Below are 20,635 nucleotides of genomic sequence, written 5' to 3' on the forward strand. Positions count from 1 at the left end.
TTTACAGCTGCAGTATTTCAAGTGTCCCTCATCTAAGAACATAGGTGATTTTTTTTATATTTAATTTGAAAAAAGTAGACTTTTCAATTCTAGATTTTCACGTTTATATTCCCTTTTTTTTTGTATGTGACACTTCATTATGCTATTGTTCTGTGACAAATGAAGTAATCTTTTACAAGTGCCATTTCTTTGTAGGTCTACATAGACACGCTTGTTACCCCTTTCTTAAGCTGAAAAAAAAAATGTACTCCAAGTCCTAGGTAACACTGTTGTCCTGAAATCTTAACCGTTGTTTCCAACCACCGTACTCGAGATACCCTAACTCTACAGGGTTTAGCAATATCTCTACTTAAGCGCAGCTGGTTAGTCAACATGACTGAGTTACTAATTAAGTCACATGTGCTTAAGTATGACATCTTTAAATCTTTAGGTGTGTACCCAGCTTTATAGTCCAGAATTTCTTTCCAATATGTCTGGTGGGAACAAAAATATATGAATGTATGGGGGCATTTGACAATCAACCATTTGGTCCCAAATAACAATTTGTATAAATTTGATAACGCAAATGGACCAATTTGACTCACTGATACCTTCCCATACATTACCAGATATATTAGACCGATAAATATTTAGGTGTGTACCCAGCCATAGTGTGCTGTGGTTGGAAAAAAAAATGTCTATGGTATAAAGGTGAGTACATGCTAAAAAAATAACTATCATTCACAATATTGTTTGTGTACCCACTATTTTGTTGTTGATATGCGATCCTGTGAATAGTTAACAATAATCCTTATCGTCTGAACATGCAGTCCAATCTGACTACATAGTCGGTGGTTGCATGTTTGGCATGGGTCCCGGTGACGTCACTCAATCATATTGTTCAGTGTTTAACATACGGATTGCTTGTCTTGCTGCATTGCCTATATTGTTAATGATAGCAGTGGTGCTGCATTTTGTATATTGTGTACATTTCAGAACACTTGTTCCATTAATGAAAAATGCGGCCTGATACATAATATGCATGGGTTTTTATTGCAGTAAATGAAATAATGGATGTGGAACTAGCCTCAATTGATTTATGTTTTCCCCCCAACATTAACTGTAATGGTGATACCAATGGCACTTCCATTAATAAGATTGGCACTGGAATCATTGTTTTTGGGGATATTCAATGCCATGGCTACTGCAAGTGCATAATAAACCTCACTTTGGCAGTGGTATTTTATTCTCAGTTCTGTGTCTTATGTAGGTGTTTTCCAAGTATCAAAAGTAATTACAAAAATACCAAACAAACATTGTGCAGAAAGTACCACAATGCCGTCTGTACACTTTGATCTGCAGTATAGAGAGCTGTATACTCACCTTTTTGAACTTCTTATACGCGGTCACAATTTTATTTTGAACCATCTAAGAGAGAACAAAAATCATGTCAAAATGGCATGGACGATACATATAAAACAATCTATCCTTCATAAAAAAAACCTGGAAGCCAGCACTATAAATACTCCTATTATACAACCCTTTGCCTCTGCTAGGGTTTAATAACTGTTTCTTATATAGCGCAGCACAACGCATGCACCAATGTCTTTCCAAACAAATGGGGAGAGACACAGCAGCCCTTGTGGTAACATCTGTCTACACACCTGCAGCTACTGTGCCTGACAGAGGCTGGCGATTATCACTGAGCATTGTTTCATTCTCCAGTTTGATAGAGGCTCCTACAAATTGTAAGCAAAATAGCTGGACCCCCAACTACCACAATTGTTACCCATCAGTTGGCTTTATTTTCCCTGAACTAATACATACCATACAGACAAGCCATGAAGCAACAACACTAGGACGGTTTTAGAACGGTCATGCCACCTGTCAGTCAGCGTTACTAGCATCTTGTGGAACGTCCGCCCCATGAATTATTTTAACAAAATTCTAAACTATTGTATGTATTCAAGAGTCTTGTTTATTAGTCCCATCAAAAATATTACAAACCAACCAACAGTTACTCTACCTCTTCTGTACTTTACTGTATATCTCATGTCACCTATACCAATTAAAATAATAGACAAATGGAAACCATATTGAATTAACATTTAATCTATGAAGAATTTGGATTCTATTTAAAATAATTAAAGAAATGTCAGATTTTCAATAATAGCTTCACTGGAGGCAGATCATGGTCCCTGCCAGCTCATATATCCCCAGATAATCTACCTTGTGTTCTACTGTTCCTGGCTGAAGCCTCTTCATTCTGGAGCCCAGCTGCATAAATCTATCCAGCACTTTCCCAATCCTGGCATGAAGCTCCAGATACTCTGTGTAATCAGCAGCAAAGTCCTCCTCGTACAGTCTCCGCTGATCTCCGCATGTGATTGTGGAGTATTTACTAGACAAGGGAAATTCACACCATTACTTCACATCTAGAAATGTATTATTGTATCTGTTTTACTCTGAGCCTCAAAGGACTCTATCCTATAATAATAAGAGGATATAGGGTTATGTGATTTCCAAACTAGCCAGTAGGTGGCACATTTTTCCTGTGTAGCTGAACAATCATCTGCAGCATTAATAGTATGCGAATTCGGCCCCATGTCTGGCTTTCGCCGACTTTCACACTGGCAGGGCCGTTCGCTCCAGAGGCGATGGACAGGGGGCTGAGGTCACATTTTCTCCTGGGAAGGGGTGGGGGCTGAGGTCACATGACATCAGCGTCCATCCCCTTTTCGGCGATCTGCGGTGGAAATAAAAGTCAGCTTAGACTGACTTTTATTATCGAAGAAAGAGAAATCATTCGATAGTCGGTGACCATCAAATGATTTCCCTACCCTTGCGAGGGGATGTGTTCTCTTACACACCCTCACATGCTAGCGGGGGAGGGGGGGGGGGGATTTGGTGAGGCGGTGCTGACCTGTTCGCTAGTTGCGAGTATATGCAGTCTAGCAAACAGGTCTGAATCAGGCCCTTTGTGTGTAGGAAGAACCTAACCCAATATTCTGCTATTACACAGATGCTAAAATAAGTCCCTTTAGATATCTGTCCTTAGCTCTGGAACGGTTACCTGTGTGTCTGCTTCTCTATCATTATATTTCTATGGAATTGTATGTACTGTCATTTATTCTTTTTCTGGTAGGGGGCAGATGTACTAAGCTTGAAAAGTGATAACCCAACAGCCAATAAGCCCCTAAATGTCATGTTACAGGCTTTTTGAAAATGACAGTTTGGAGCTGATTGGTTGGTGGTTTATTACACTCCAGTTTATCACTTTGCATGTCTTAGTACATCTCACCCGGGGTGTTCCTACAGAATCATGTATGATGTTATTTGCACCCCCCTCCCTTTTCTTCTTAGCTTTTGCTGTATTTGTTATGTATAAAAGGAGGATGACCTAGGAGATATTGCACAGGTGGTGGGACTTGGGCTAGCTGTATTGTACTACACTATACAGAAAGAGGGAACAATCAATGACTTCCAAGGACAAAATACAACATCATTACGGAACTTAAAAAGTTCATTTTAAAACCGTGTACGTCTGGTTGTAAACAATATACAAATTTGATTGTTCTTAATAATGAGATCCATAGGTGGCACTCTTCCTTCATATACAGTATATGCAGATGAAAGTATTACTGTACAAAATGTATAATAATCTAATAACACAGGCTGAATAGATGAACCAGTATTATATTGTAGGATGAGGTAAGGTTTCCATCTCTGAGCTGATACAATATAATGTTCTTCCTGGCACATGAATTAAATTTCACAAGTTGTTCCTAAAAGTAATTGTTCATGTTTATTTTAATGTGTGCAGCCAGAACTATGTCCGTACACTAGAAGTGACAACAATAGGCTATGAATACACAATAGTAACAATATAGCTGATGTCCTTGGGCATAAGAGTTGTGTACAGTGCGCCCCTCCCCCTCCCCCATAGAGCTTCTTACACAGTTTTGCAGAGGGATCACAGATTGTATACCAATATCACTTATAGCCAAGGGCGTAACTACCATAGGTGCAAGGGGTGCAGCTGCTATGGGGCCCAGAGCTGAAGGGAGCCCATCTTCACAGTCTAAAGGCCCCCATACACTATGCGATTTTCGGCCGATTTCATCCAATTTGAATCGGGTGAAATCGGGCAAAATCGCATGTGTTTGACATCTGATCTGATGCGTGGTCCCGCGCGCATCGGATCGGATCACGGCGTCGGACCTACAGAACATAAGATATATCGGAATCTGAGCCATCATGGGTGCTTTTTAGCACCCACGATGTTCAGTTCCAATATATCTTTATATACAGCCCCCCTGTCTTTCTAGCAGCGCCCCCCCCCCCCCGCATTGACGGCTCCCGGCGGAGGTAGTGCAGGCGGGGACCGCAGGTGTCGCAGAGCAGAGAACGTCGGCGCGGCGGGAGAATAGGAAGAAATCCTATTCAAAAGACCGGGCGGCAGCTGATTGGCTGAGCTCTCAGCCAATCAGCGGCCGCCCAGTCTTTTGAATAAGATTTCTTTCTATTCTCCCGCCGCGCTGACAGTCTCTGCTCTGCGACGCCTGCGGTCCCCGCCTGCACTACCTCCGCAGGAAGCCGGGAGCTGTCAATGCGGGGGGCGCTGCTAGTAAGACAGGGGGTGCTGCGGGGGACACAGAGTTGGCAGTAACAGAGCCGGGCAGGAAAAGCTGTCAGCGCTGGAAAAAAAAAGCCCATACAATGAATGGGCAGCCTGTGATTGGCTGAGCGCTCTCTCAGCCAGTCAGCAATTGGCTGAGAGAGCGCTCAGCCAATCACAGGCTTCCCATTTATTGTATGGGCTTTTTTTTCCAGCACTGACAGCTTCCGCCTCACCCTGCCCGGCTCTGTCACTGTCCCCCGCAGCATCCCCTGCACGCTGCCTTAGCAGCGCCCCCCACCAGCAGCCCTGTTCTGCAGCCCCCCCCCCCCCTGCTCACGGGTTTACATGTGAAAAATCGAGACGATTCACATCAAGTGCCAATCTAATCAAGCTCCCCCGGGGAGCTGCCGGGGAAGCTCAGGGGGAAGTCGGGGGCGAATTGTCCTCAGGACAAGTCGCCCTAGTGTATGGGGGCCTTTAGTTATATGTGCTCTATATATTTATTACCATCAGTTGCTAAATAGGGGCCCTTACCAACTTTTGCTATGGGGCCTACGAATGTCTGGTTACGCCCCTGCTTATAGCTATGTCCACCATATTAATGTAGCCCAGAGGTGAAAGCCTGTAGCTCCTGGTGTTCTAATCCTAATATAAATAAATGCATATTGTATTGCCTCCTCAGCATAGATGGAGTTAACTTGCTGTAAGTGTATGCTGTGCCAAGAGACCTCGCTCTTACACATACTGTACTTAACCTCGTCACCAGCTGAGGGGGTCTCCTAGCAAGGTTACTAAACACAATCAGCAAGGGACACAATGCAGCGTATGTACGGGAACCAGAGTAGATTTTTATTACACATCAATTTTTCTTTTTCCTAAAAATGTAGGAAATACAAAATTGTATTTTGGACCAAAGGGTTATTTGTTTTCCAAAATGTTACCTTATACTTCCCTTGTCTTTACAACAGAAACCATTATCTGTTCAATTACATTGTGCTACAGATCCAGACCCAGCTTTGTTCTACAGAGCAAGTTTTAAAGTAAAAATAAAATTAGGCAAAGACAATGTTTGTTATTCTTAAGGCCCATACACACTGGGCGACTTTCAGCGATGAGTGGTGAGCGCTGCTGCACGCTCCCGCATCATCGCTGGCCCGGCCGCTCATCTGCTGGTATTACCAGCAGATGAGCGAGGGAGTGGATGGCTTTCCCTAACTTCACACTAGGGAAAGCTGTCCACTCAGGGGAAAAATCGCTAAAACGGTCCAAGCCAGGTCGGATCTGAGATTTTGGTCCGTTTACACTGCGGTGCCAACCTGCAGTATAAACGGGGCAGCACTTGTAGATGACATCATCTTCAAGCACTGGGACTGCCGATTGTCGCTGCTGCACTGGGGGCAAGCCCAGCGCTAAGGTAAGCTGCTGGGCTGCTCCCAGCCTCCATGCATCCCCCCCCCCCCCCCCCCGCAGTCCCCATCCGCGAACACAGGCATCCATTCACCTCCTCCCCACCTCCATTGCTGTCTGCACAGTACAGCAGACCACAACAGAGGCTGTGTGCGCACATGTTGACCGCAGGAGGCTGCGGTCCGATGGTTGGGCTTCCCCCATTGCTGTAAACCGTAGCCGAGTCAGACGACCAGGCATATACATTTACACTGCCCACTACCCAAGTCCTGCCCGTGTTCTACTGTGCTCAGAACCAGACGTGCCGTGTAAATGGACCCGGGTTAACCCTTTTATACTGCTGCTGATCCGGGTCCACGAGGGAAAACCCTGGGTTTTTGCAGCGGTGTAAAATGGGCATTACTGACTTTAGTTAGTATTCTCCATCATCTGTGAGGGAAGTTTTGTATTGTTTTTTTTTCCTCTAGATTATAATACAACAATGGAGTTGGCCGGTCTCTCTCTTCCCCTCCCTCTCTTCACTTCTCCCATTACTACTCTTCCGCCGCCTTATTGTTTTTATACTTATTTTATATATTCTATACATGCTGTATAAATGCTACTTAGAAGTTTCTGTTCAATGAGTAACACGGTATTAATTGAGCATCCATGTTGCTACAATTATCTTTACTCATTTCTCTACCATTTGGGTTTTCCAATGGCCCCATTGATATTTGTTTTGTTTTGTTTTGTATTCTGTTATGTTTGCAGCAGTTCTTGTATGTGCACACATTCTTGTATTCACTTACTGAAAACTTTAAATAAATATGAAGCACTTGGGAGCCAAAATTTTTAAATCATTTATTATTATTATTATCATTTATTAGTATAATCCTTATACCAGTGGTTCCCAAACTTTTTTGAAGTATCAGAATTCTTTTCATGGCACCCCAGGGCAAACATTTGTCAATAATAAAATTATGTAAATTGTTGCATGCTTCATGTCCGTTATGTGGTAATGGTCAGGATTCACTTCTGTTTGTCATTGGTTATAAATTATTTTAATTGATCATAGACCACCATTCCAGGGCACCCCTGCAAGTCCCCCAGTTCCACCCCAGGGTGCCACGGCAAACAGTTGGGAACCACTGGTATAAGGATTATTTCCATGATGCTTTACAAAGTCTGCCTACTGGACGCATAAAGGAAGATAGATTTTAAATATCTAATATCAGTATAAGGGCGAGATGTATCAAACGGAAAATGCGGTAAAACCCCGGTTTTACCGCATTTTCCAATGTATCTAAAATTATACTGCATTGAAGGGTGGCGCAAGCCCGCCACCTCGCCGCCCCCCCCTCTGGCTTACCTTCCTGAAGGGTCCTCCTGGACCCCGGAAGGTAAACCCCTCCTCCCCCTAGTGAAGCAGCCGGACATCCTTCCGACTGCAGGGGGGGAGGAGGAGGTGCCGGGGACAGCCTGCTTAGCTGTCCCCGGCGTGAGGGGAGAGCCAGGCAGCAGGGAGGTGACGGAGACCCCCCTGCACACCAGAGTACAGGTATCGCAGGGGGGCTCGTCACCGCACCGCGATGCCAGCCGCATATGTTAGTACATGATCAGTGCACATACACTGAGACTGCAATTTGAGGGATTTTACTGAAAGGATTTTTCCACAAACAATCTCTCCATTTAATGTTTTGTGCCATCACTGAATAATCTAAATACAGAGCAGTGCGATCGCAATGCATAAGCAGTCAAATGTAATAGCTCAGCTGCATATACTGTATATTGAATCTATATGCGGTCAAGCACCTGGCTTCCGGCAGGGTTTAACCCACCCCCATTTGCTGTACAGAGGGACATGATTTTTTAAGAACTTAACTTAAAATAATAATTTAAAAATACGCAAGGTACCATGTTTTAATCGACTTGAAAGAGAGACCCCACACCCACACACATACTGCTATGATATACCTTTGAATAAATTAAAAAAACATGAAATGCATAAAGGGCTTCTTAAGGGACAGATGTATCAAACAAGTGATAAAGTAGAGAGTGATAAACAACCAGCCCCTACCTCTCATTTTTCAAACCCTGCCTGTAACATGGCAGTTAGGAGCTGATTGGGTGGTTGTTTGTTACTCTCCATTTTATCACTTTTTGAGGCTTGATACATTTGTCCCATAGTGTGTACCTTGTAAGGTTTTCCCATTATGAGTCATGCCCCAAAATGGTCAGTATCAGTAAACCCCACCTATCCTTGTTCTCTGAGAGTAATATTATTTCTGCAATATAAAAGGTTTCATATACTTCAGACTGATGCAGCAAAACTACAAGCCTATGGTTTGACTAATCCAACTTTATTTTCTGTTTTGAAAGTTATGGAACACCACCTCATTTGCCAAAGTAGCATTGTCTTCCAGCTTGGGTTACTGGGTGTTTAGATTTCCACATCACAGTCTTTTGGAACTGAATATCTTAGTATGGGCTGCTCAGCTCAGCAAATTGTGGATTTCTCAATTACTCTGGGATTTGTCCTCCCTCAAAATCCATAAACTCTGGGTGTGTAAAAACCTCTGTGATGTCCAAATAATGATGATAGTCATATGAATACATGTTTCTTAGGCATATGGTGTCCTATGGTAACCTGTCATTGACTAGCAGCCATTACATAATTATATATATAACATTAATAAATGTGCCTTCATTTTACAAGGGAACTTACTTGAGATACTCCGGAACGTCTTCAGAGTCCAGTGGTGGCTCTGAAAGTTGGTCCTTTTCTAGAAAGAAAAAAAGACATTTGCCACTTAAAAATAAAAACAGGCATTTGTTATTGATTCAAAATGAAACACATGCCAGAGATGTCTGAGTACGGTACAGGGAATCCATATTCTTGTAGTGATACACAGTGGTCCTGTCAGGCAGACACCTTCTAGCAAGTACAGTAGTCATGGCTCATTTCAAAGCTAAAATAGCTTGTGCTGATGAATGAAGCTTATTATAATTGTCCTATACATTCTCATTATGTGAAATAGTCACTTTTGTTTATAATTAAAGAGTCACAATGTCATCCATACAGAGCAGGCAGTCATTTTGTGGGCAGGACAGATATCCATGAGAATGCAGCCTAAAGGTGCCCACAGACGCATCAATTATCGAATGAGTTTTGTACTTTTTAAGCACAAATTGCATCTTATGTACAATTATTGGATGGTGTTTATGGGCTTGTGCGATGCGATGCGCGTTCCCGGGAGCCCGATATTGTATGTCTAAAAAAAAGTACGTGCTGCACGTACTGTTTAGACTACATCTGAAATGTAACATTACAAACATGGGTTCATCACATCGCATTGCATGCATCCAAGTGCACATCGCATCGCAAGCTGGAAGAAAAATTGTATAGAACCATTGTTCAGTCAAAAACGCATAGCACAGTACAATTGTAGCGTCTGTGGGCACCTTAACTGTAGTCAATGACATCACTGTGGTATTTCATATGGAGTTTTATCCCTGGTTCTCTGCACACACATTCGGACAACCTCTTATGCTTGGAGGTAGGATTATGCAGCTGCCTGAAAGGAATGGGATCATTGGACAGACAAGCATTAGGTCGACAGTCACTAGGTCGACATGACTGAAGGGTGACATGGGGTTAGGTTGACAGGGTCATTGGGTCCACATGGGGAAGGTTGACAGTCAAAGGTCAACATGGGGTTTTTCACCTTTTTTTTGGCCCACATTTTGACACAGTCGACATAGACATTGAAACGTTGAACCACGTCCCTTGCCTTGCTACGGGCACACTATTATATTCTCCCACCACGCCCTAGTGGATGGTAGGGCATGAAATACAGCCTGTCGGCACATGTCGCCTCAATAAAAGTGAAAAAACCCATGTCGACCTTTTGACTGTCAACCTTCCCTATGTCAACCTAATGACCCTGTCGACCTAACCCCATGTTGACCTTCAGTCATGTCGACCTTGAGGCATGTTGACTTTGTGGTGTCGACCTAATGGTTCTCTGTCTAGTGACCGTAATCCGCCTGAAAATCACTTGAACATTGATTGAGACCATATCACAAATACCAGCTCAGGGCTGTACACTGTAACTAATAAGGGGTTTATTTACCAAGATGGGCGTTCTACTGAACTATGGGCAACCAATCCGATTCTATTTATAGATTCTATTTGGTGGTACTTATGTAGTATCTGGGCGTCCGATTTTGTGATTGTATGCCTTACCTTAAGGCATACAATCAGATGCGATGCGATGCGATGCGATTTTGCATAGGATTCAATGTTAAGAAGGTCCTGTTCATTTCCCCACTATCCAAGTGGGCATAGAGTTGATTTTATATAGCGTGGCGAGAGCAGCGAGCCCCCGAGCCCGAAGCGTGGCAAGCGAATGCATATTTCTTAAAAAGTATTCTGTGTCCGCTCGCCACGCTTCGGGCTCGGTGGCTCGCTACGCTCGCCACAGGTTTATATCCAACTCCATGCCCACTTGGATAGTGGGGAAAGGAAAAGGACCCCTTTTTCCCATTGAATTCTATGTTAAAATGGACTCAGACCATTTTAACATTGAATCCTATGGAAAAAATCTTGACCATCGCATAGCATACGATTTGGTCGCATGCGATGCGATCCGATTTCTAAATCGGACGCCCAGATACTACATAAGTACCTATTTGGTTGCTATGGGCAACATCCCATCTTCAATAGAACTCCCATTTTAGTAAATAAACCCATAAGCATCCTTTATGAGAAGAAAATGCGGTACTTATGTGTTATCTGGGCTCCCATGTTAAATGCACCCCATTTTTTCATACCCCTACTATCCAACTACGCATGGAGTTGATTTTATATAGTGTGGCGAGCGCAAAGAGCCACCGCGCCCGAAGCGTGGCGAGCGCAGCGAGCCCTGTGAGGGTATGCAGTCTCATAAGAAAAACGGGAGCCCAGATATTACATAAGTACCGAAAATGCAATCCAAAAACGTATTAAATTGATTTCAAACACAATATATAGTACATAGGAATATGTAGAACTGTTATAATAACACACAAATCCCATCTCAGAACGGCTAGTATCTCATCTCAGAAAGTGTAGTGTGAGAACAGTCAATGAGAAATACACCACAGCACCTATGTGTGAGTAGTAGGCCGTTCATTAGCGCTCCCACACTGGGTCTCCAAGGCACTGGGACAACCATGCTTGGGTAACAAGTCACTTAATACAACCATTATTTGATTTAAAAATCTGTGCTCACTCATGGATATACCAAAAACCTGGACTGTTAGGGTGCCTTGAGAACCCAGTTTGGGAACCACTGCAATAGTGGTAATTATCTAATTGGAAGCAAATTGGAGAACTCTAACTGGCCAGAATGCTGCCACTTGGTTGCTATGGGTTATTGTGCACAATAAGAAATCTCCATCCACACCAATGGGATTCCTTTACCAGCGGAAACTGCTCCACACTTCATCGTTTAGAAATGTTGGTCCTTATTAAAAATCCCAAGGGAGTGTCCCACTTCCACATATTAAGTGTGGCAACAAACCGATAGCAATGTGGACATGGGCATTTAGGAGCGGCATATTGTAAAGATTAATGCCAGCTCTGAAGACATTCACTGAGTCACGTCTGTGAAATTGGCGAGCGATCATATTATTATTATTATTATTATTGGTTTCATGCACACTAGCACTTTTCTAGCTGTAAAAAAAATGTTCAAAGCGCCTGTCTGACATCACAACTAAGGGTTAATGTTTGCAGAAACGGTCAACTTTCATACAAGTATGTGAAAACTAACACTAGCAAGGGAGGGAGCCCAGATGATGACCTTTCCGAGCAGAAATGATGCAGGTCAGCCGATTTCTCCAGCTCACAAGTCCAAGTTAGAAATCATTTTGGAATATGCTTCATTTTTTTCCAAAATGCAACAGCAAAAAATAAAGTCCAAACCTACCCTTGCTGACACTATGTTACACTAATCATCCTTTTGTCATAGTCAAGGCCAGGCAAGTGACTCACAGCCATGTGCAGGGTTAACCTCCTTCATGGAGAATTTCCGATCCCTGCTCTAGGATTAATTCTGATGAGGCTTTTAAGAGACGATATGAAACAACATGCACATTTTATCATCTATCCATCAGCCCATGTTTGCTTTGGAACAAAGAGCAGTACAGGTGTGTAGACAGAGCAGCACATTACACACACAACCACAATAACTCGGCTCTCTGCAGGATACAACAGCCATCTAACATACAGTAGATACTGTACATCTTAGAAACATTGCTGCCTGTGTTTTGCCATTTTACAATGTAACTACATAAGCTAGACTGGATGCATATAGGGCTGCTGGCTGTGTGTGTGCTTGCCAAAGGTAAACAGTGTATATTTATCATTTGTATGTATCATTAATTGTAGCATTATTGCATTCTTTGTCTACAGTATGGATGTTTTGTTCAAAATTTGTGAGTTGGCGGAGAATGTGACCTATCTGTAAGTAAATAAGCAGAGCATAATAATGGGGACCAGTAAGCCCAGGTATATACTGTACAACACACCCACGCATTTCAATTCATAGAACATATAGATGAATCATTCTAAAGCCCCATACACATTTAAAGGTAAAGTGAAATATATCTTTCAGAAAGCCCATTCTAAAAGATATCTGTTACTCTATCTTCTTATGTTTAATGTCGGTAACGACACGCCCCCGCACATAGTTAATCTCGTCCAGCATGTTGTTGTTAACAATGGCCATGCTGCAGCGGCATCGCTCCCCCCGCCGTTGCTCATCTCAGAGCCGGTATCGACAAGTGTGCCAGCCCCCCTTCGCTGGGTGTGTATGAGGCTTTACTGGTGATTGATCCCACTTTATCAATTCTGGAATTGACCTTTCATTATGTCTGCATAAATACAATATGATAATATCTGTGCATTGTTGACGTGCACCAGTCTTTATAAAAAAAAAAGGAAAAAAGAAAAATGGGAGTTCTATATCTTGTGGGATGTAGCTATGGGCAACCAATTAGAAACTCCCATCTTAGTAAATTTCCCCCTTTGTGTTTTCAGCCATTATTTTCTGCATTTACTGCTTTCTAGAAATAATAATAATATTCATATAGCGCTCTTTCTCCAATAGGACTCAAGGTGCTTAACAGATAGAATCAACATAATATAGTATAGAAACCATGAAATACACACAAAAAAAACACTTTTCATAAAATACAGAGAACATGGAGATACGAGCGTGTGGTCTTTGCACTAAGCCTTGGAGAGTTATAAAGTAGAGAGAGCTTAAGTAACAACCAATCAGCCCCCAACTGTAATTTTTCAAACACAGAGGCATTTATAAGAGGGTCCGAGTTTGCCAAATGTTTGGGATGACAGCCTATCTTGAACAGTTTTTCAAAGCAGCAATCATTTGCAAGGCAGAACCATGCCTTGTTAATGATTACCCAAGATCTGTCGGCATCCTAAACTTCCAGCAAACTCGGATCCTATTACATTTCCCTGACAGCCTGTAACATGACAGTTAGGAGCTGATTGGCTGTTATTTTATCTCTCCACATTATCACTCTCTAAAGCTTAGTACATCTCCTTATGCGTCCTAATGTATCAGGGCAATACCACAACCATACGGAGTCCCTTTCATTATTGTGTATCATAGTCTCGGCCGGCCCTAGCCTAAATTATGCCCTAGGCAAGATTTTGGCTGGTGCCCCCTAGCACCGCCACTAGTTCCGCTTCTGACCCTGCTCCCCTTTCCCAGCACCATTAACCATCATCATAGCAGTCATCATTTTGGTGCTCTTACCTGCAATATTTTAAATAGAAACAGTGCACACATTCGGTGCGCAGCCCAAACAGATGTGTGTTCTTGCTGAGAAGGGGCATGGCCACACAATAGTACCCCCAATTCACATTATGCCACACAGTAGTGCAACTTTATTCACATTATATCATGGAATGGTGTCCCTTATTCACGTTACATCACAGAGTAGTACAGCTTTACCTTATATACATTACTCCTCACATTATTCACATTATACCCTTAGAAAAAAAATCCTTAGAAAATATTGTATTTTAAGCACCTCCATGGCCACACTGCAACCCAGCACAAAGCAGTTTGTGCTGGGCAGTGGAGAAGAGCTGCAGCTGCTGCTGTCACTTAAGGGAACGTGGCCCGGGGCCCCCACTGGGCCCTTCCTACAGACTTTGGCCTGGGTAATATGTACCCCCTACCCCTTTCTCTCGGCCCCCCTGATAATACCACACAGTAATGCCCCTTACAAATGACATACATTATTAATGTCCTTATAAAAATAATGCCCCTTACACATTATGCCAACCTTTATTAATGCCCTTCATACACATAATGACACATAAAATGCCCCTTACACATATGTTGCACATTATTAATGTCCTTATACACATGACACACATAATGCCTGTTACACATATGTCGCACATTATTAATGCATTTATACATGACACACATAATGCCCCTTACACATATGCCAAACACTATTGCACAACCAACCCACCCGCAGACGGCACTCGCACAGCCACTAACACTGTGACCGCTGCCTCTGCTTGGATACAGATGTTTCCTCATACATCTTGCCTCAATAGGCCATGCAGCTCCTGGCAGTTCTGCTAACGTTGGGTGCATTTTTTGCTGAAAATTGGTCTTATTTGCATTCTTATGTGACCAGGACACACAAGGAGCTTCCGATGATTAAAATGATATGCAGCATGCCTATATTCTGTGTGTGACCTGAATACGGAATGCTATGTTACAGTGATTTCCATGAATACACTATTTCATATGCAGATACAGCCTCACTCACACACAGAATATAGGCATGCTGCATATCATTTTAATCAGCAGAAGCTGCTGGTGCCCCTAGACCTTTCAAACACCCTATGCATTTGCCTAGTTTGCCTATGCCTAGGGCCGTCTCTGATCATAGTGACTGGGTGAGGCTTTTTTTTTTTTGTAGTGGTATAAGGATTTCATTCATCTAAACTTCCTATACAAGCCATATGACACAACTCCTTATAAAACTAATGCTGGTATACTGTAGCATTACTACGATATATTGATAAAATACCATCTAGATTCATTTGGACATTTACCATGGTATCCTGAAAATGTTAATACAGTAATTTCACAGCTGCATATGTAACAGTCCAAATGCTGCAATATAGCTGATGTATGAAATCAGGCTACTTCCCTGCCAACGGTCCTGTTACTAGCATTTTAGAGCGATTATATGTACTTGTTCTGATTTATAAACCTAATCACAGATGAGTCAGGCACAACTCAATCATCTTGAATGACTCACCTGTACGTAGGAATCAATTTATAAATACATATAGCATAGAGGTGACATCCTGTCTAGCTTTAGTGGCTAAATAAGCCTCAATATGTGTCCCTAAGGCCATAAGATAGCAAAGCAATCTCGGAGTCTGAGCGGGTCAGTCTGACAGCTCCTGAGATGTGACTCATTCTCTGGGGGAACTGACACACTGGGGGAAATGTACTAAGACGGGAATACTATTTTACATGGGATGTTGCTATGGGCAACCAATCAGATACTATCTATTATCTTCTAGAAGGTGCTAATAAATAATAAGTAGATTATGATTGGTTGCCCGTAGCAACATCCCATGGGAATTAGTAGAACTCCCATTTTAGTAAATTTCCCACTGTATCTCAGAGGAGGCAATGAAACCATTGGCACATGTAACCCTGATAAAGGGTTACATTGACATATGTAAGCAGAACTGTAACCCCATGAAGGGGTTAAATATTAAATCCATGTGTAAATATATGTATTTGTGTATTTCATGTATGTATATATTTATGAACATATATTTGCTAAATTATATATGCGGCATAGGTAGATGCTGAAGTTTATAAAATGGACTTGTAGCTGCTATGCTATTACTGGTGCCTGTCCTTATGTTTCCCCCTATATCCCTATAGATTGTAAGCTTGCAGCAGGGCCCTCTAACCTCCAAGTCTGTCTGTCATTACCCAGTTTGTCTTATCACTGTCTACTATTGTAAAGCGCAACGGAATCTGCTGCGCTATATAAGAAACTGTAAATAAATAAATACCTATATTCATTAGTGGCAGTTATTTTAGAGTTAAATCAATTACTACCTGTCATTTTTCAAACCCAGCCTGTAACATGGCTGTTAGGAGCAAAGAGTGACAGAGGACGCAGGAGTTAAAGTAGGGGGGAACGGGGTGAACCTGAGGGGTACATTTATTAAGCTCGGTGAAGTGATAAACTGTCTGTATTTTATCCCCGGCCAATCAGCTCCTACCTGTGAAGTTACAGGCTTGGTTTGAAAAAGGACAGGTAGGAGCTGATTGGCCGGTGATAAAAACCAGACAGTTTATCACTTCACCGAGCTTAATAAATCTACCCCTCAGTTCCACCACCTCTAATGGTGAGATGAAACTAGTTCAGCTCTGCCTTGGCCCTAGCACAGTAATTCTAGCAGAAAAGCATTATAGTTTGCAAGTAGATACCGAAAACCTTGCCACTGGCCCTGGCTCTACCTAGTGGGGTGAGGGGAGGAGGGGTAATTAGGTGGCAGATGGAAAGGAGTTCCCCTACCTCTCCAGGACCACTTTTAGCCATGCAGAGGAGCAGAGCAAAATTAACCCCTAGAGGGAAGGAAGTTGTCTGGAGGGGTAAGCCTGCAGAGCTGTAATAGAGTTCAGCACACATAGCCCCTACACACACACACATATACACACTAAACATCGGCACTCACCTTTCCTAGTTTTGGGGTGCCCTATGGCTTTTGACCACATTGTTTAAACAGACATTGTAGGGGCTCTGCACACACTAAATTAACTGATAATAAATAGTGGAGATTTGGTTCATGAATTGATCAATGCATTTAAGCCTGCAGCCCCCTTCACGGGACCCCACTTTTCTGCAGGTCCTTACACTATCGCTGAAAATGGCTACAATACACAGAGCTATCACATCAATGTTTGATTCCAGGCATGCTATCTGGTCTAAAGCTCACAGCAGACTATGCTTTTATATGTGAGCAGCTACCAACACACCTGTCACTAATCATCTAGGGAACTGGTTAACATAAGCTATGCATTATGGGTTAAAACAGGGTGCATGAGAGAATGTGACCACAATAAGACTAATTTAAAAAATTAATCTAATAAACAATATATACATTAAACATCGGCACTCACCTTTCCTAGTTTTGGGGTGCCCTATGGCGCCCCATAGGGCACCCCAGCCATCGCCTGCCCGCTCCCCGCTCCCAGTCCCCGCTACCCTGCCCACTGTTTACGGACTGCCCCCCCCTGTCTGCCGAATCGCAGCTAGTGCACGGGTGACGTCACCGTGCACCCGCGCACCGCTAGTGAGGAATTATGGGCGGCCAGTGGTTAGTCTCACAGGGAGAACTGGCAGCAGCTGCCGGAAGGCGCATGAGAGCAAGGATCATGAGGAGCGGTGGCCGGTTTGCAGCTGCAGACAGCGTTACAGTACAGTGCTGTAACAGTCTGTTGTCAGAAGCCCCGGCTGCAGAGAAGCCCGTCTCCTCTCCTCACCTCTCAGACTGACGGAGAGTGCCTGCAAGACTACCTGCAAGGGGCTGCTCAAACACAGCTACTGACCAGGTATGCCAGGAATGGAAGACCAGCACCATCCCCAGGTCATTGCTTCTATCCCACTATCTCCCCTCCATCTAGTTTCTCCCATCCAACCAGCCCACTCACCCATCTTTCAGCCCCACACTTAGAACCCCCCAGTCAGTGCCACCCCTCTTTCAAATCAGCCCTTCTCCACTCCATTCTTTTATTTTGTCCACCTAATTGACACCATGGTTCCATAGATGTGTCAGCATGCACCGTGACTAGTATTGTGCCAAACAGATCGGTATAGTGCCACAGACTGATGGGTGAAGGAGGGATGAAGGCTGCGACCATAGGGAGCCGGGTACAGGAGGACAGATCTGCTGAAATGGGCATCTCTGTGTGTGGCATATGTATAACGGGCATCTCTGTGTGTGGCATATGTATAACGGGCATCTCTGTGTGTGGCATATGTATAATAGGCATCACGGTGTGTGGCAAAGGTATAATGGGCATCTCTGTGTGTGGCATATGTTTAATGGGCATCTCTGTGTGTGGCATATGTTTAATGGGCATCTCTGTGTGTGGCATATGTTTAATGTGCAGCACTGTGTGGCATATGTATAATAGGCATCACGGTGTGGGATATGAATAATGGGCATCTCTGTGTGTGGCATATGTATAACGGGCATCTCTGTGTGTGGCATATGTATAACGGGCATCTCTGTGTGTGGCATATGTATAATAGGCATCACGGTGTGTGGCAAAGGTATAATGGGCATCTCTGTGTGTGGCATATGTTTAATGGGAATCTCTGTGTGTGGCATATGTTTAATGGGCAGCACTGTGTGGCATATGTATAATAGGCATCACGGTGTGTGGCAAAGGTGTAATGGGCATCTCTGTGTGTGGCATATGTATAATGGGCATCTCTGTGTGTGGCATATGTATAATGGCCATCACGGTGTGTGGCATATGTATAATGGGCATCACGGTGTGTGGAATATGTATAATGGGAATCTCTGTGTGGCATATGTATAATGAGAATTACGGAGTGGGGCATATGTATAATGGTCATCACGGTGTGTGGCATATGTATAATGGGCATCACGGTGTGTGGCATATGTAGAATGGGAATCTCTGTGTGTGGCATATGTATAATAAGCGTTACGGAGTGGGGCATATGTATAATGGGCCAATTCTCGGCGTGCAGGTTGCAAAACTGCTGTATAAAGTAGTCTTTTCCTGCAATGCTGTGCCCCTTGCAGTGAGGCTACACCCTTGCGCGCCCATATTCTCCACTTTGCTGCTGGGGATTGTTATGTTATTGCCACTGTTGGGAGGAATTATATGTTTTTCTCTTCTTTTTTTTTAATGCAAGACCCGCCCCTTTTGTAGCTCCTCCCATATCACCGCCCACTTTCTGCCCCGCCCACAGTTCCTGCACCTATTTTCCTACAAAAATAGCACTATATATATATATATATATATATATATATAAAACAAACAATGTGGTCAGGAATTGCGCTTAGAGTGGGTCTTTCGACCAGCTGCACCTCTGGAACGACTCTCCTGTTAGTGAGAGACAGAAATTAGAATGCACAAAAAAGGGGGGTGTCCAGAGTGCGCTCATATGGTACCACCTAGCCAGAAAGAGTAAATAGTCCCAAATTGGTGTGATCCTGCGGTCACTTATATTCAGACGGAGTGTTCGTATACTTCAAAATAATACCGAAGACCTCGAATGTAAAAAGCAGTTCTTGGTTTGCAGTGGAGTAAGCATCCATATTCGCCCACTGCGGATTCTATTATATCTGATTTTATTTGCTGAGAGTGAGAAAGGAAGCCCTTTCCCTCTAGCCTGTGGGTTAAACCCACACTTTGGATCCCACTCCCTTGGTTATATACACCTTCTTGTCCTCTGAAGGAGTTATATTTGGATTTTTATCCTTGGCGTTAAACTTCCGTACCCACTCACACTGATTTTAACTGTACGTGTAAAGGAACACTGTCCATTTTTGCCTTTGTCTGGATTTCTGGCCGTATCTGGCCTTGCCTTTGCCCCTGATGAAGTCGTGTAGACGAAACGCGTTGGGCATTCCAATAAAGAACTGCTTTTTACATTCGAGGTCTTCGGTATTATTTTGAAGTATACGAACACTCCGTCTGAATATAAGTGACCGCAGGATCACACCAATTTGGGACTATTTACCCTTTCTGGCTAGGTGGTACCATTTGAGCGCACTCTGGACACCCCCCTTTTTTGTGTATATATATATATATATATATATATAGATATATATAGAGAGAGAGAGAGAAAGAGAATAGGAATAAATAGGTGGCACTCAAAGGCTTGTGAAGAAATGCAAATGGTGTATTAAATCACGATCAACATTTCGGGGAGAGTTTCATCATCATCAGGATGAAGGAGAATCATTTTCATTATCTGTACCTTGTTACAGCGAAACACGTCAGCCCCAAGGCACATTTGGCGATCATTCTGCTACTCTCATCACCATTTGGTTCCAGACCAGCCGCCACCGGAGCTCGCTTCCTTTAAAAAGCATCCGCAAACACCATGGAAATTCCACAATACTCCATCTGAAGACATCTGCAGTTTCTGCAGTTTTCAAAAATCTTCATTTGGACATTCCTCTGCAGTAACTATACAGCATACTTTGAGCTTTAACAGACGCCTAACTGTATCCGGAAATTTCCTCAAAAACCATTGGCGGTGTACTAGGAATGGACCGTTTTATTAAGTAGCTACTACTACTAGGTGCCAGTGCCTTATAGTTTTCCTACTGTGCTTCAGTAACTACATGTTTTATGTTTTATTAAATTCTATTTAAATTTTGCATTGTTTAGCGCTACTATTTTTTCTGTACTTTTTCCTTGCTGAAGGGTTTCTCACCACCTTCTCTAGTAGCTGCTCCACAACACACCTCATCACAGGCGCCTAATAGGTTGTTCTTACAACCTTTTTTTCCTGTAATAATGAGATGAC

The 20,635-nt window shown here is 43.1% G+C and overlaps 1 protein-coding gene across 2 annotated transcripts in view; it reads right to left on the reverse strand.

Annotated features, from left to right (window-relative positions):
- Positions 1-20,635, reverse strand: part of ELL3 (elongation factor for RNA polymerase II 3) — a 110,878-nt gene that overhangs the window by 1,829 nt on the left and 88,414 nt on the right. For both annotated transcript variants that reach the window (XM_083184094.1, XM_083184095.1), the window contains 3 exons: positions 8,712-8,769; positions 2,209-2,380; positions 1,363-1,407 (listed from right to left, as the gene is read on the reverse strand). In XM_083184094.1, coding sequence (XP_083040220.1) covers positions 1,363-1,407; positions 2,209-2,380; positions 8,712-8,769 — 275 coding nt within the window. The remainder of the gene's footprint in view (positions 1-1,362; positions 1,408-2,208; positions 2,381-8,711; positions 8,770-20,635) is intronic.

This window comes from Crinia signifera, chromosome 4 (assembly GCF_055691185.1).
Source record: "Crinia signifera chromosome 4, ASM5569118v1, whole genome shotgun sequence".
In the NCBI taxonomy this organism is placed as follows: domain Eukaryota; kingdom Metazoa; phylum Chordata; class Amphibia; order Anura; family Myobatrachidae; genus Crinia; species Crinia signifera.